Here is a 17,681-nt window from a genome sequence, read left to right as displayed (position 1 = left end):
TAAACGCACCATAACGACCATCGTTCTGTGTAATATGGTGAATGATTTCAGGTTAACGGTAAACAATCTCGTTTGCGATCATTTATTGTTAGTCGTTAATCGTTAAAAATCGCTCCGTGTAATAGGACCCTTACACAGGCAACGTTTCTGCCCAATCCAGGACCTTCTTCCTGGCTGCAGAGTAAGAGACTTGCTCATGGGATGGATACTCAGATTGGATGCAACGTGTGACAATACACAACATCCTTCTTCAATCTCCTGCCTGAATGATCTGCTACAACCAGATTATTTCTGGAGTGCCATGGAATTTCCTTTCTACATTCTCTATGACATATACAGTGACCCGTCATAAACTGCACCACACAATTACTTTCTTGAACAAACAGTGAAGCAATGTAACAAGCTGGTGAAAATGAGTGGAATTTCTGTGAGTGTGACTGCCCTCTAGTGGTGCAACCCCAAGATCAAACACACATAGGGACCAATTACAAATGTGCAGCTCTCCTCCGCAACATTCCCTGGCAGCACACTAAGGGTTACATAGTATTTCCCTAATTCTTCCCATATATAGTTTAAGTCTGCACAATGGGCCTTATTATACGACCAGCCGAGTGTCAATGAAACAGGAAATGGCTGAGCAGCGTGCAGGGAGTATATAGAGGAATAGCTGTCTGCGCTGAACAACAAGCCATTCAGTGCCCTCTCCCTCCTACTGAGGTGATCCACAAACATTTGCTCCAGGATACCATACACCGTCCTGATGTACCGCAGTAAACGACATAGTCTCACTCTATGACGGTGAAACAAAATTAAAAAATAAATATATATATATATATATATGGTTCAGGTCTATAATCCATTGTACTATAGAACGAAATATGAGTTAATAGAAATATAAACCAAAATATGAGTTAATAGAAATATAAACCATCTCTAGTACAGTATCAGTACTTAAGTAAACTAAGCTAAAGTTAGCTTCCGGAGTATTTTAGGAACGCAGGAAGGAGCTGTGGGAATGGAGACATCTTTACCTGCAGCCTTGACTTGATATTCAGAAGGAGGGAGTGTTCCTTCTCCCACCAGCCAATTGCCCACCTTTCCCACCTAGCAGCCTCTTACATATTCATAGCCTCTCCTCCTCCCTCTAACCTTACCCCCATCTCACTGTGTTACAGGGCTGCAGCCCATATCTACCAGTATTTGGGGTCTGGTAACACAGGGCTAGCTGGAGCTCTAGCCTTGCTGGTTGGATTTTTTGGAAAAGCCCGTGTGGCTTTCCCCCTCCCCTCCCTGCAGGTCCTCTGGCAACCAGAAGCTAGCACCATGGCCACTGTATGGGGAAGCCTGCGGCTCTCTGTGATTCTTCATCTCGTCTGCCTTTCCTTGGCACAGTTTGTAAGTTTATTCTCTATTTTTTGGTGATGATATGAAGAAGAAAATATATGATGTGCTATCCTGGCAGGTTTAGCTTTAATCTCTCTTTTTTAGAATTGACCCTATACTTCTGTCTGTTACTATCCTCATACACTCAGAATCTGAACTTGAATTGGGATGGATCTGAATGAATGGAGGCCCATGCCGATATAGGTCATTAGACGATGCTATTGTGCATTACATATAACAACAGCTAAGAACAAGCTACATTTTCTTTAAGTTTACTTTCATGATACAAATTTTCAGATTGTTATTTTGATGGTCAAAATTTGAAATTTGAACGGTGACTTAAATGCTTCTATACCTGTATGGATATGTTTTATATAAGTAGTTACTGTAGCCCTTATTGGGATGTTTTCTCATATACTATATACAACCCTTGTTGGGATGTGTGCCCATATACCATATACAACCCTTGTTAGGATGTGTGCCCATATACCATATACAACCCTTGTTAGGATGTGTGCCCATATACCATATACAACCCTTGTTGGGATGTGTGCCCATATACCATATACAACCCTTGTTAGGATGTGTGCCCATATACCATATACAACCCTTGTTAGGATGTGTGCCCATATACCATATACAACCCTTGTTAGGATGTGTGCCCATATACCATATACAACCCTTGTTAGGATGTGTGCCCATATACCATATACAACCCTTGTTAGGATGTGTGCCCATATACCATATACAACCCTTGTTAGGATGTGTGCCCATATACCATATACAACCCTTGTTGGGATGTGTGCCCATATACCATGGGATGTGTGCCCATATACCATATACAACCCTTATTAGGGTGTTTGCCCATATACCATATACAACCCTTATTAGGGTGTTTGCCCATATACCATATACAACCCTTATTAGGGTGTTTGCCCATATACCATATACAACCCTATTAGGGTGTTTGCCCATATACCATATACAACCCTTGTTGGGATGTGTGCCCATATACCATGGGATGTGTGCCCATATACCATATACAACTCTTGTTACGGTGTGTGCCCATATACCATATACAACCCTTGTTGGGATGTGTGCTCATATACCATGGGATGTGTGCCCATATACCATATACAACCCTTATTAGGGTGTTTGCCCATATACCATATACAACCCTATTAGGGTGTTTGCCCATATACCATATACAACCCTTGTTGGGATGTGTGCCCATATACCATGGGATGTGTGCCCATATACCATATACAACCCTTGTTACGGTGTGTGCCCATATACCATATACAACCCTTGTTGGGATGTGTGCCCATATACCATGGGATGTGTGCCCATATACCATATACAACCCTATTAGGGTGTTTGCCCATATACCATATACAAACCTTGTTGTGATGTGTGCCTATATACCGTGCTGTCATTATGATAAGGCCTATAGCATCTCGGGATAAGATTATATAACTATATGATATTTCTAGCAGAAAGTAAAGTAGATAAAGGGATTTTAAAGATAGACTCGTCTTCTCAAGTCACATTACCTATATGTATTTCCAGGAGAGCTAGGCCACCAGTACAACCCACTATATAGTAGACAGTGACACATTGTCTGCCCCTGTATTACTGCATATCTAGACAAGTTTGCTCTTCAGGGACCACCGAAAAAGCTGGGTGCTAATCAATGCGGCTTCTGTAATGGCGGCCATATTGGGTGTTACGGCTTTGCCACAAATAGATGAAACCTAGAACAAGTTAAGCAGAGGGCAATATATGATTCCTGATATTCAGGTGTTACTTTAATGTAGGTAGTAGTGACCGTTGTATCTAGAAGATGCATGTAGGCAGCGAAGGTACGAAATGCCATCTGCATGCTTCCACCATGTGGAGGAGAGGTTTGGGGGGGAAGGAGAGGGAGTGAGCTGGTTATGTGGAGGTGATTGTAGGTCAGGCGGCAGGAGGAATGCAGAATCCTGAGACATTTGGCATTCATATGTGAGAACAAAGTTGGCCATTCAGGAGTCAGGAGTCTGATCCTGTTCCCCACACACTCACAGAGCCCCCGAACACAAACAAAGTGAGTGCCGACATGAATGTGCAGCTAGTCTTCTTTATGCAGCGTCCTGCGGAGGAGGCCATGCCATGCTCTCTGGGGTTTTAGCATTATTTTTTAACCAATTTAGCTGTAGAGTAGAGATGGATGAAGAGTGATTTGTTACAGCTTGTTACTACTATTACCTATAGTTCACCCTCAGTATATTGCTGTATGAGGTGACTGGTTTTATTATGTTTACTTAGCACTCTTGTCACCAGTTAGGTTTATACTGTTAGGGGCAGCCATTGTGTTCATGACTTGCTAACCCTACGCCCTATGGGCTAGTTATTTATTCTACCATACGATGACAATAGTAGCAGCCGTATTATATGAGGTAGATAGTTCTCAGTCAACAGCTATTCCTCCATACACATAGGGGGAGATGGTCAAAAGTGAAACTGGCTCAGTTGCCCCAATCAGATTCCACTTTTCATTCCTTAAACATTATTTGGAAAATGAAAAGTGGAATCTGATTGGTTGTTAGGGGCAACTAAGACAATTCTACTTTACACCAGTTTGATAACTCGCCCTCATAGTGCACATAGTGGTAGCTTATCTCCCTTGAATTTGTCCAACATTTATCTGATGTGTATATATCCAGCCTTACCCTACCTCTTATATACTGTCGCTTATCATGGTCGCCACTATAGGCATTTGTATAAGGCAGCCATCACATACCAGCTTAGTATTCCCCCTGCTGTAGGTATTCATATCATTCTGCACAGGGCTCGGTAGCCCTCAGTTTTCTATGTCTGATCATTGTTTTTACCCATAAGTAATGGTAACACAACTTACCAACCAAGATATATGTAATACAGTGTTAAGGGTTACCGGCCTCACTGATGTGTCTGAATCTATCCATATAATAAGTGGTTGTTCTGCATGTTATATACATATGTGCCTTCAGCCCATCAGTCATGGATAGAACCTGCATGGCCTCTATGGCCTTCACTTATTGTTGCTTCAGTTCTACATTGAATTTCAGTTTATCTTTTCTGGGCTATGGGTGAAACAATGGGTATGGATTACCAATGCACCTAGGGAATTATATATGTTAGGGCTGAACTCCAGCCTATTACCCAGCACTCAGAATTGGGTGGGATTGAAATGAACCCCTTTGTTCTTCCCCACCCACGTCCTGAAGATCCATGAAGCTTTTCTTTGTTGGGGACATTGAGGTCATTGACAATTGTTTGTATAACTTTTTGAGTGTTTTGTATAGTTGTTATGATAGGGAAAGCCTGCCCTGCCGAGTACTGTAGGACATTATACAGAATATGAAAATGTTTTACACTACTTTTTTAAAAATATATATTATCTACTTTTATTATATTTCAATTATTAGGCTGTAATTTTTCATTCCGAACGTTTTATATATACAAGAGTATAGATGTGAAGAATAAAATTATTGGGATATATTTAATCTACCAATGCTTTTCTCTGATCTCTAACCTTTTTTTTCCCACAGACTGGTCCACCAGGTCCAGCAGGGCCTCCTGGTCCACCAGGCCCCCCAGGGATCCCGGGATCAGATGGCATAGATGTGAGTACACAGTCCAAGAACAAAGAGCTTCTGTGTGAGCAGAAGCTGAACACTTCTTAAAAAGCACCACTAGATGGCGATGGTAGACAGTTCCTCTTCATAGAAACTCATACTGCTATGGCTACATAAAAAAAAAAAAAACTAAACTAAATGAATAAAAATCCATTGGCTTCCTCTTTTTTTATTAATATAATAATAAGATCTTATCTGTCACATTTTTCTTAAAATATGTGAATGCAAATGTCTATAACACATCTTTATGTTTAAATAGTTTTTAATGTAGTGTTATAGTGTTAAATTTATATCCAGTGATAAAGTATATCATATCACAAGACGGGTTTGATGCCCCCTCCGTGCATTTTCCCTTTTTGTCAGTCACTGTACAGCAATGAAACTGTCATGGCGGGGAACTTCCAGAACATCTGCTCCCACAGTGGGTAAAGGCCTCGGTCCAGAGATTTGCCCACAGCCATGGCAAGGCTTCAGAGGTCGGAATCTCTGATGTCTGGCATCACTTTTGTCAGGTGCAGACCATTAGCCATTAAAGCAGATGACAAACGTCTTACAAGATCATTGTCATTTGCATAAGGAAAACTTAGGTTTGTAAGGTCCTAAAGAAGATATGAAGCTGTTTTCTTATTATCTGAATACAGCATTGCTGTTCCATATAATTGCATTGCATTATTTACCTAGAATGGAATGAATTCTTTTGATATATTCTCTAACGCTAACTGGGCTTGTTACCTGTTCTCTGAATCATGCTATTTCCATGGTCACTTGTGGTGTCAAAGGAGGTTAAAGGGGTACTCCTGCAACAATTTTGATCCTTTCAAATCAACTGATTTCAGAAAATATCAGAGATTTGTAATCTACTTCTATTATCCTTTAGTACTTATCATCTGCTGTATGTCATTGACATAGACAGAGATATGCAGGACATACAGCAGCTGATAAGTACTGGAAGACTTGAATTTTTTTTCTTAATAGAAGTAAATAACAAATCTCTGACACTTTCTGGCACCAGTTGATTTGAAAAAAAAAAAAAGAAAAAAAAAAAAGATTTTGCTGGAGTTGCCCTTTGAGATTATAACAGTCAGTGTCTCCCTGTGCCACTCAGGTCTTAATTTTTCAGTTTTTTTTTTTAAATGTTAATACATTTGTAAGTACTGGTGCAGCTACTGCTCTGGTGGTCTCAGCTCATCTGTGTAATAAAAGGTCCCCTATTCATTCGAACAGGGGGCGTCTGCCGGCAGTACCATCTTCTCATTAGACATTATAGCACCTAAACTCTTTCTGAGAGCCGGGGCAGCTCTGTTTAAAGTTGTTGTTCACATGCAGTTCCATCTGTTCAAACATTATACGTCACCATGTCCAGCTCTTTCACAGTAAGATATCAGTGCCCAAACAGGGGTCTGTCACATGTGCCCCTCCCTTCTGTTTACTTTCTCAGCTATTAGGCCTCATCTGTACATCAGTACGACCTTACAAGTATTAACTTACCCCACTTATTACTACTTAAGTTACTGCTTTTATTAAATTAATTACATCTATAGCCACAGGAAATATTAGAGGTTGAGCTAGGCCGACTGCCTGACTGCAGCCTGAAAATTATTAGGTTAAGATGTTAAAAAATAGGGAAGACTGTAGTATCCCTGCTGACCACCAGATGGCGATGCATGAATGGATATTCCAAGCTGTTCAATCTACTGTATATTGTTATTGTAGTAAATCATTTGTATTATTATTAGTAATAACAGCAACAACAATAAACATGTATACCACACTCTTCTCTCAAGGGACCCAAAGCACTGTTCAGGAGCAAACTATTATATTAGATGTAATGTTCTATGGAAAAAGTAAGCGTGTTATTTGTGCTCAGGCTGAACTTATATGTCCTGAGTTATATGTCCTGAGTCCAGAGAGTGGGGGCTGCATGTCAGAAGGATGGGGATTCTGGGTTCTCCTGTATATTTATCCAATCTGAGAGGAGTTTGGGGCTTTAGTAGACAGCAGGCAACCAGGGCCTAAGCTGTTTCACCAAAAAACTTTCAGATCAGAAAGTTATACAGATTTGTAGATGACTTGCATCTAAAAAAATAAAGTCTTCCAGTACAGTTCCGTACCCAGACAGAGGTGGCAGCAGAGAGCACTGTATTTGACTGGAAAGAATACACCACTTCCTGCAGGACATACAGCAGCTGATAAGTACCAGAAGACTTGAGATTTTTAAATAGGAGTAATTTACAAATCTATATATTAATTTCTCGCACTAACAGTTACGCTCAAATTGTGCATGTGATCTGTGCCTCTCAGCAATAGAGGTGTGGGATATGTAGGCTGTCATTTTTCTGATAGTTGCTGTCTCCTGACCTAGAGGGGTTCAGTTTTATCCAGGTTTATCCAGCTAGCATTCATCTATTCTTGTAGCTCAGCTTAAAGTGTCACTGTGCACCCCCCCCCCCCCCCAGAAATCAATAGTACAGGCAATTTTAAAAACTTTGTATTTGTTTTTTTAGGCAAATATGCCATTATCTGCATTCAAAAAGACTTTCCCCAGCCCCCCCCCCCCCCTCTCTCTCATTCACTGCTCATTGTCAGGAAATCTTGTCTATTTAACATCAGTTGGGCCCTGTCTAATTTATGGAGAGGGGAGGAGGAGGAGGGAGGAGGGAGATTAGTCTGCAGCAGAGAGCAGAGAACAAAGGATTAACCAGCGGGACCTGTGTGAAAGCAGACTTCAGAGGAGATAACCCAATGATGTAGCTGTAAATTAACTCTTTGTTGTCCTGTTTTGGTGCCTCATCTCTCCCCTCTCCATAGAGAATCATAAAGACAGGGGGGAGAGCTTCAAACTGCTTTTTCATGATAAAAGTGCATCTTTCGGCTAATAAACTCAATTACAAAGTTTCTTAAAATCGCCTGTACTATTGATTACAGCAAAAAATATTTAAACGACAGTGACACTTTAACAGAAATTTATAACTGATAATAGGTCATTCAGGACGGGTATAGTTGGGTATGGTACTAGAGATGAGCGAACATCCAACTGCAACCAACTTCTTCAGCCACTGGTAGTCCAATGCGCCACGTTTAAGTTTGGATGAATGCAAGGTGCTTGAGGTTCACTCATATTAGAAATCATAGCATTTAGATCCAGATTTTTTTTATTTTTTTTTAGAAGGGGCTTAAAGGGTTTTTGTCATGTAAACCCCCCCTGAAAAATAGATGCAGACAGTGATATAAGCAGGTAGATAAAGTGATGACATCAGTGCCTCGGAAAGCATCATTTAGTAGGTTAGTAGGTTTAGTAGTTCTGACAAGCTCAGATATTATTATTATTATTGTTTCTACCTGGTTACCTATCTCCTAGCCCCAAAAATGAAGACTCCTTTACTGTGGCTTGCCATAAACAGCAACTATGTTCTCATCCAAACTGCTCGTTCCCACTGAGCAAAAGCAGCTGAATTTCTGCGCTGAATCAGCGCTGAAATTTCAGCCGTTAAAATAGGTGCAGAGCTAATTTCCATTGTGTTGAATGGAAATTCTGCTCTGCAGTTCACACAGTGGAATTTCCGCACTGAACTAATCCGCTTTCCGCCAGAAGAATGAACATGTTCATTCTTCCGCTAGCGGAAGCCTATACAAATCAATGGGGCTCTGATTTTCTGTTTCAGCGCGGATTCAGCGCGGATTCAGCGCGGAATACAAGCGGAATACAAGCGGAAATTACTCGCTGAATCAGCGCGGAAATGGGGAAAAGGGGGGGGAGGAGGATTCTAGTATATGTTCTGGTATAGTCTAGTTTACTCACCAAATACTCGCTGAATTTCAGCGCTGAATGCATGCGGATTCAGCGCGGATTCCTCGAGTATTCCGCGCTGAATTTGTCAAGAGCTGATTACGAGCTGAACACTTTCCTAGCAGAATACGCAGGGATTCTGCTTGCATTCTGCTTATATTCTGCTCGGAATTCAGTGTCAGTTGATTTCAGGCGGAAATATTTCCTTGCGTAATCCGCTCCTTTTGCTCTGTGTGAACGTAGCCAAGAGTTATAAAAAATCCCTCACAAACCTTTAAAATGTTCATTAGGCGTATCCTGGACGTTAGGAATATGGAGCAGTTAACAGCAATGATCAATAATAGACTCGACTACCTTAATAAGGTCTGGACTCTGTGGGACGTCTTTTGGGCGGAAAAGGAATCAGCTCGTGCCAGGGACTCACGGATCGGGCAGATTTAAGGATCTATATATCCCCAACCTACCCCGTCCCCCCCCCCCCCCCCCCCGTTATGTCCTATGTCTCTTGTCTTATTGTTCCTGGTTCCATTATTTGTTGATGATATAATGTTGGTGGTTATGCATAAGTAGGGTTACTTGAAATACAGATGATGCTTTAACATTGACTGTATGTTGTTTGTTGTACAATTTTGTTCTATCCGGATTGCCGTTTATGCCTTTCAATTGTCAACTTCCCTTATTGTATAAAACAAAAACCCCCAATAAACATACAATTAATGAAAAAAAAAAAATGTTCATTAGGATAGTAATTTGACCCAGAATCTAAAGGCGATGAATACTTTTGAATTTGCATTGCATGTACTTTTCTGAATATGCCGTGGCCTGGGGCGCTAGATGCTGGTGTTGCACTAGCTGGTGGGCTTTTGGTGTTTTAGGGCAACTTTGTCATGGTGCCCGGGAGTGGTAATACCCACCCACGGACACTCGGGCATCGGACCTTTGGTAGAACTAGTGTGAGGTGTAGGTGTGGCATAAGTAATGAAACGACTTCAGCGCAATACAGAATACGGTAACAATACTGCTCACAAGTGCTAGTGCAAAAAATATAACAATAATCTTTAGACAGACTCTTGTAGTAGAAGTTGTCTAATTAGTACAGTACTCTGCCGGGATGTGTGAAGAAAATTCTGAATCTTGGGAAACTTCTTGTAATTCACATTTAGATATATCTCTTATATCTGAGACTGCCCTGTGTGGTAGTAGGAGTCCTAGGTTTTTGTCTCTAAAATGAGCTAACTAGTGAGAGTTTCCCCACGTAGTTTAGTGTAGTATTCAGTAAGGTACCTCGGCTCTTAGCTTCTTTGCCTTACTGGGGATCCTTCCCTCTTCTTTCCTTTGGGAATGACTGTCCTGACTTGAAGATCCTTGGTGTAGACAAGGGTTGTCCTGTCTCCCGGCTACCCCATTGCTAAGGTCTAGCAGCGCATGACTGATGTTGTCTCTCTCTCTGGAACTAGAATAGTTATTGTCTCTTCCCTGTCTGGAACTAGACTAAACTGCCCAGGGAGTGTAGGTGAGAGCATGTAGTGGTGTGCAGAGAGGAGGCACCTGATTGGTTAAACACAGAAACATAACTGAACCTTTCACATATACTGAAGCTGTGCACAGGGGGAGTGAGACACCTAGTGGCTGGAGTGGAAATCACAGCTCACAGTACTTGGTGTGACACCATTGAGAGTTACTTTACCTGGGTGGTATAAGACTTAGGAAAACATCTGTGGTGGGACACTACAAATACATGGATTTGTAATAGACTTTGTTCTAAAAGGTTTTACCTTTTGGCTTGTGCATGCACCACACAGTAAGCTGTTCAATGCCGTACTGTCCTCTTTAGATCTGATAGCGCTGTCTGACCTTACCTAAAAAGCTAGAATAAAAAAAAAAACAGTAAGTATATAAACATTTATTTTAGATTCACTTTCTGGAGAGGCTCCCCACCCAGCTCACAGTGATTTACAGACTGCTGTGAGACAACAACAAGCTATCAATCACTATGAGGAGGGCAGGGGGAGAGGTGGGGATGGGGCACCCCTCAAGGATATAGCAGATTCATAACTCTGCACCTCTGTATTCTTTAACAGCTTCTATTTGCTGAACATACATAGTCGCCTGACAGAACCACTTTAATCATTGAATAAGCTATGCAGTTTTTTTTATGCCTTATACATCAGTTTCTCAGCGTTTTGAAGACTTTTCTTACTGTCTGAGAATAGGAATACTCTATTTATCCACAGACAGATTTAATACCTTCCAAAGCTTAGGATTTGTCATAACTGTATTCATTCTAAGCAATCTCATGTGAACTAAACAGCCTGGACTCAGAAGTGATTTTTTTAAAGTGCGCTGATACAACCAGGATAACCAACCATCCGAAAATGATTAGAGAGTCTGCAAAAACAATGGACTTGATGCAGCATCTGAAACAAAATCTGTAAGCCTCCTGCTCCTGCAGGTTATTGTCAGGTCTGGTTTATTCTGGGTTTTAGCCTTCTATTCACTCATGGCCTAAAGGAGTCCTAAAAATATGGGAAATAGGAAGAATCTCGGCACTCACCAGATTAAGTAATGCTTATTTATTCAGTGCAAAACATCACAGGATACAGGAGGAGGCATTTCGGCTCATAGTCTTCATCAGCTCAGAGCCGAAACGCGTCCTCTTTTACCCTGTGATGTTTTGCACTGAATAAATAAGCATTACTTAATTTGGTGAGTGCTGGGATTCTTCCTATTGCTATTATTTGGGACTTTACTCTACCTCGAGCAACACTGCTATACAGATTGCTGTCTCCACCACAATACACTAAAAATATGGGGAAAATGAAACACAAAGGAAATTAAAAAAACTGCATACTTTCTACAGCAGGTGAGTAACTACCACTGTAGCAGCTATAGCGGCTGCTATGGGGCCCACCACACCCGGAGGCCGAGCGAGCCTCCCGAGTTCTGGAAATGTCCCTTTAACTGCAAGCACTCCTTGCAGTTGTGACCTCACTTGATGGCTTAGTGGTCAGTTGGGAAGGAGGAAAGGCAATCAAAAGTTTGCTATGGGTCCCAGACAGTTCTGGTTTCCCCCCAGTTTTACAGCAAATAACCTCATTTAGGTAAAATAGGAAATTGTGTGCTGTTTTGCAGTGTCTGTTTACCACCTTAAAGGGGGTCTTCTGCTTAAAGTTAACTTTAAATGTGTTGCTGCCTTTGGTGAGAATATAACAAACAGCCTATTTTTACCTTTACGTGCTCCGCCGGTGTCTTTCTATGTCATCTTCAGGTCTTGGCTAAACGATTCCACCTCTACTTCTGAGACAAACTCATCTTGGCAGTGGCAGTCTGCTCAGCCAATCATTGACCGTGGCGCTGTCTCTTCTTGGTCAGTGATTGGCTGATGGGGCTGTCACTGCCCGACAAGTGGAGGTGGGATTGTTCACCAAGTGACCGAAGATGATGCAAGACCTGAGGAGTGCAAAAAGGTAAGAATATCATGTTTGTTTAAAAGTTAATTCTGAGCGGAATACCCCTTTAATGATGAAGCATATTTTTGTTTTTGGATTCTCAGTTTTTCCTATGCGTCTTCAAGAAGCCACAACTCTTTTAATTTACATCTACAGACCCATTTTAGTACTGTATTTTGTACTAACAAAAGTACAAAATTTACCCTAAAGCTGGGAAAACATTTTTTTTACTTGTCAGAGGTGGTTTGAACTTTTATTAGGGAAGTTTTTTTTTTAACACTTTAAGTTTCGCTGGGGGAAAATCCTAACCAAACTTTAGATTTGCTATACTGATCAACGCCATGCTATAGCATATCATTGATCAGTTAGATTAGTGATCTGCTTGTAGAGGCAATCAAAGACAGACTCTATTAGCAAAGTTACTATGGCAGACATGGAGGCCAAGGAAAGGCCTCTGGATACCATAGTAGCCAATGGGCGCCCTGCAGTTGTGCTTCAGAAGTGCCAATCGGGTAATGGATAGTAGCCATTTAAATACTGTAATCACTATTGATCAGAGCAATTTTAATAACTTTTGCAAACAGCCATTAGCTAAAGGCCTGATGTTCCGGAGAAAGCGAGTGCTGACCTGTCAGCCAAGCACTCGCGTCCCCCTCATTCCCCACTCACTGCCTATGCTATTACACACACAGACAGCCAGGAGCGAGCAGCACACACACTTCATCGTCCAGACAGCCCCTTGAAGTCAGTGGCGGTCTGCTGCGACGCATAGCAGACCATCGCTGCACAAATCAGGAACTTTTAACATGTTTAAAGTCAATGATTAGCCAACATCGTACATGGCGACTATTACGCTAAATGAAAATTAGCCAGATATGGCTGACAATCCTTTACTTTAATAGGGCCTTAAGACACAAGTATCATTTGTTTAATCACCCTCTCAGCATTTTGCCTATGTCTGCCCTTCGAAGTGTGATATAGAGGTGACAGATTCCCCTCTAAATCCCAGCTCAGGAGGGGGGGACATTTTTGTATTTTTTGATGAGTTAAACATAACGCTCTTGGTGTGTTAGCCTCCATGTGTGTAAGCAGACCTTAGTAATAAATTGCTTCTGAATGAGGCATTCTTCTGACCACTTGATATGCTCTGGTAACAATAGTATACATGCAATTGAGACATCCAAAGATTGCACAGATGGCTTCTCTTTTCCTCCGCTAATGAGATTTATTTGAGCTTAATTGAATTCCTTTAATCTAAGGGACGCTGGGTACGCTGCTTACTTCATTGGACTTGTTTATAAATCCATCCATGCTGAATCATGGCATGTGGGCGGCGAAAACCTGGAAGAGAGAATAGGCTAAATTATTTCCAATAGTTTACAGAAGAGGAAAGCAGCACAATATGATAAACAGTTAGCGCCACCAGAGCTCCCATTGAAAGTGGTAATTTCATTTACCATAGATTTCCAATGAATGTTTGCACCCAAGGAAGCTCAGGTTTCATCTTCTAAAAGTCTCTGAAATACGAGAAATGGAAGCTGACTGCAAACTGCGGAGAACTGCTCCACCTTTCGCTTCCACAGGTTATGATAATACTCCCACAGTAGGTTTAAAATGAGATTTCAGAGCTATTATATCTACTGTATTTACAAAAAGAAACTTGTGACACTCACCGATTTAGCTGAATTAAACAGCCTTTATTGCATAGTGGCTCAGTATAGACACTGACAACTGACTGGGCTATAGCCGTTTCACGCGCATGCATAGCGCGCTTCCTCAAGGCCTTGAGGAAGCGTGCTATGCATGCGCGTGAAACAGCTGTACCCTAGTCACTTGTCAGCATCTATAAAAGCTATAAAGGCTATTTTATTCAGCTAAATGGGTGAGTGCCACAAGTTTCTTATTGTGAATACATTGGACAGTTGATGCTGATTGTTGAGCAACACCCATAGCGCTAAAGAGGAAATACGATAGTGATAAACTCTGCCAAGCCTGAGTGGGGGTGATGCCGGAAGTTTTTTCCCTTGATTGGACACATGCTATTACATCTACATTCAATGCCATCCTGGTGCTTCCAATATCTCCTACTTCACTGCATGCAAAACATATTGAAATGTTCAGTAGTACATGTAATGAATTGGCGCCTTATAACGTCCACTCCAATGTATTATATTGACTTTGTTGTAGGATTCAACCTTCATTATAGAATGGAAATTAAATTTTGGCTGTACAGAATGGATTGGTGTTCTACGCATTTATAGTAATTGTTTCTTAATCAACCAACACTTTTGCTCCAATAAGTTGAAACTTCTTCTACCCTTGGAGCAGTCAGGATGAATTAAGAGCGGCTTTGTTTACTGACCTCTGCTTCTCCGCAGGGCGATAGAGGGCCTCCAGGAATCGGACCTGCGGTGAGTACCAATTAAAGAAGGGATTTAAGCCTTCACAACACACAAAGGCTTACCTTAGCCTTAGCCCTCTGCTTATTTAAAGAGCTTCACTGCTTTTGGTATTTTATCCTGCTCAAACTGATGTCCCCCCCCCCCCCAATCTTCAGATTGAACTTATTACTAAACTGAAGTTGAAGGAATTAACAGAAAGACATTACAAGTATATATATATATATATATATATATATATATATATATATATATATATATCTGTATATATCTATATCTATATCTATATATATATATATATATATATATATATATATATATTACTTTCATATGTTAAATTTCCTAGTATAGTGCTTATATCATATCTTTGCCCTGAAAATCTGATAGTGTAGTGTAGGTATTTACTAGTGTTGAGTGAGCACTTAAAGTGTACTTGTCATTATAAAAAACTTTTGACACGTCAAAGGTTTTTATTGGTCCAGGCCTAAGTGGTCAGACCCATACCGATTGAGAGATAGAGCGGTGAGAAGACCGCAGCTGTAGCACGTCTTCTCCCCTCTCTATCTCCTGATCAGTACAGGTCTGAGAATCAAAACTTTTGACATGTCTCTGTGATATGTCAACAGTTTTTTATGACGACAGGTACACTTTAAATGCTTGAGTGCTTGTTACTCATGTCGAGCATTTTTTTATGTTCGAGTGCTTGACTCCACTAATGAACCCCATTGAAATCAATGGAAGACTGGATTATTTAACCAGGTGCACACCGTTGGGTGCCTGGTTAGACCATTACATTTTTTTTTGTTCTAATTTTTGTATGTTTCGTCCCTTTAAGGGATGTTTAAACCAAATATACTAAAATTAAAATGAAAAAAATGTAACACTCCAAGCACGATCGAGCAACCCAATGCTCTTTCGAGCACTATTATCAACCTCACTCAACACTAGTATTTACTTAAAGAGGTTATCCAGGTTATCTAAATGCACACCATTGTATCTAAAATCTTTTAACGTATATGTAAATGTGCTGAAAGAATATTGTAGACAAACATATACCAAAAGGAAGGCAACTGACCGAAACTTTAGATGGAGCAGCACAAACGAAGCACAGCTAGAAATGTGAACCCAACCTTAGATATATTTCATGTTGTAGCATACAGATTGGATTTACAAAATACTGATCTATGTCACATTGGGCCTAGTATTCCCTTTAGTAACTTAAGTCATGCTTTATCTCTTCAGGGTGCAAAAGGAGAACCAGGGATCCCTGGCCCTGATGGACCTCCTGGGGAATCTGGAATTGATGTAAGTACAGGGCAACACTTAGTACAAGGATACATTTAGGATTACAGAGGCATCTTGGACCCCACTATGATTTTCTTTTATATTATGGGTGACAGTTTGCTTGTACCCACAGCCTGTGCCACCACCATTGCATAACAACAGTTTCTGTATAATGAAAATTATCAGAATAAAATATTCTTCTTTACAGTATACCTGTGAATGTATTTATAAATTAGCCAATAAAACAGATAAATTTTATGGACTGTTGCTCTTTATTTCCTATACAAAGCAGTTGCTGTAAATAATGCTGGGGGGGGGGGATAAATAAGTTTTCACACATACAAACAGGTTCAAATGACAAAAAATCTCATTTAAAGGAGAAGTCCTGCAAAAATAAAAAAAATATCATCTGCAGGCAGGGGGCTGCAGGAACATAATAAGGAATGTATACTTACCTGCAGTGCCGTCTTACTGATCTCTGACAGCCAGCGGCCTCCTGCTGCAATGTAAGAATCTGGCTGATGGATTGGCTGATCAGGCAATCAGTGACAGGAGCTGTGACATCCCAGGAATCTGGGAGAAAATTGGGTGACTGTCAGAGAGCGGTGAGAGTGGCACTGCAGGGTCACGGAGTAAGGTAAGTATACATTCTTTATTATGTTTCTGCAATTAGTTTTTATTTTCACAGGACTTCTCCTTTAAATGGCATTCTAATTCATTTTGTATTTTTAAAAACCTATTTTTACTTGTGAAAACTTCTTATTTATTCCCCCCACAGCATTATTTACAGTAACTGCATCTTATAGAAAATAAGAAACAACAGTAAACTTCTCCTTTAAAGAATAATTATGAGCGTTAATCATAAGACCAGAAAATACACTTTGTGAATCTCCTGCACTGTATGTAAATCATACCTATGTATGGGGTGGTCCTTGGCCTGCTTAGTAGTCACAAAATCCTGTATAATTACGCCTCCCTGGGAACATTGGCACTCAGGGACAACCCCTCTGTGACGTTGCAGGCTCCTATACTAAGAAGAAATGTTTCCCACCTGCCGTGACAACTTAGCAGGTCAAAGACCACCCAGATGCCTACATAGTTATGAATTACATACAGGGAGAGTTACAGAGTGCGTCGGGCCATATGAGTAATGCTCATAGCGATTACTTATGTGGAACATAACAGTGTGGAAGGCTATAGTGCATTGTAATTTTCGGTGCATTTCTGGTATTGGTTCCCTTTAAAGGCACTAAGCCAACTAATACATGGTGCAAACTTGTGCAGCCTGGTGAATTCCTAGGTTGTCTAGTCTAAGCTTACACTGACTAAGAATTAAACAGTTTTTAATCACTCCTTGTCCCCTATATGTGAACATAGTCTGACACTCTCAAAAAAGCAGTAGACATAAAAGGGGACAAGTTGAGAATCTGCCCTCCCCTCTGTGACGCGGCTCCATTGATTCTAATGGAGCCGCATCACAGAGAGGAGGGGGTTACGTCACACAGTGCAACATGCCCGGCCAGTGCTTGGTAATTGACCGACACCATGCACAGGAACTTGGGTGATGGTTCAAAAAAAAGGACAGTGCCGGTCTATTCATGTAAAAAAACAAAAGGCGATGTACCAGTGGTACATTCGCTTTAACCCTTCTGGATGTCGCTGTCTTAAAAGAATTTTCCATGAATAAAGAATACAGAAAAGATCTTAGCGATTACACTTT

The 17,681-nt window shown here is 40.9% G+C and overlaps 1 protein-coding gene across 1 annotated transcript in view; it reads left to right on the top strand.

Annotated features, from left to right (window-relative positions):
• Positions 1 to 1,249: 1,249 nt before the first annotated feature.
• COL9A2 (collagen type IX alpha 2 chain) overlaps positions 1,250 to 17,681 on the top strand; it is a 49,619-nt gene continuing 33,187 nt past the window's right edge. Inside the window, exons 1-4 of the mRNA XM_069971302.1 lie at positions 1,250 to 1,395; positions 4,956 to 5,030; positions 14,657 to 14,689; positions 15,920 to 15,982. Of these exons, the coding sequence (XP_069827403.1) occupies positions 1,324 to 1,395; positions 4,956 to 5,030; positions 14,657 to 14,689; positions 15,920 to 15,982 (243 nt within the window). The 5' untranslated portion in view covers positions 1,250 to 1,323. The remainder of the gene's footprint in view (positions 1,396 to 4,955; positions 5,031 to 14,656; positions 14,690 to 15,919; positions 15,983 to 17,681) is intronic.

This window comes from Dendropsophus ebraccatus, chromosome 5 (assembly GCF_027789765.1).
Source record: "Dendropsophus ebraccatus isolate aDenEbr1 chromosome 5, aDenEbr1.pat, whole genome shotgun sequence".
Lineage (NCBI taxonomy): Eukaryota > Metazoa > Chordata > Amphibia > Anura > Hylidae > Dendropsophus > Dendropsophus ebraccatus.
This window is presented reverse-complemented; position numbering and strand designations above follow the sequence as displayed.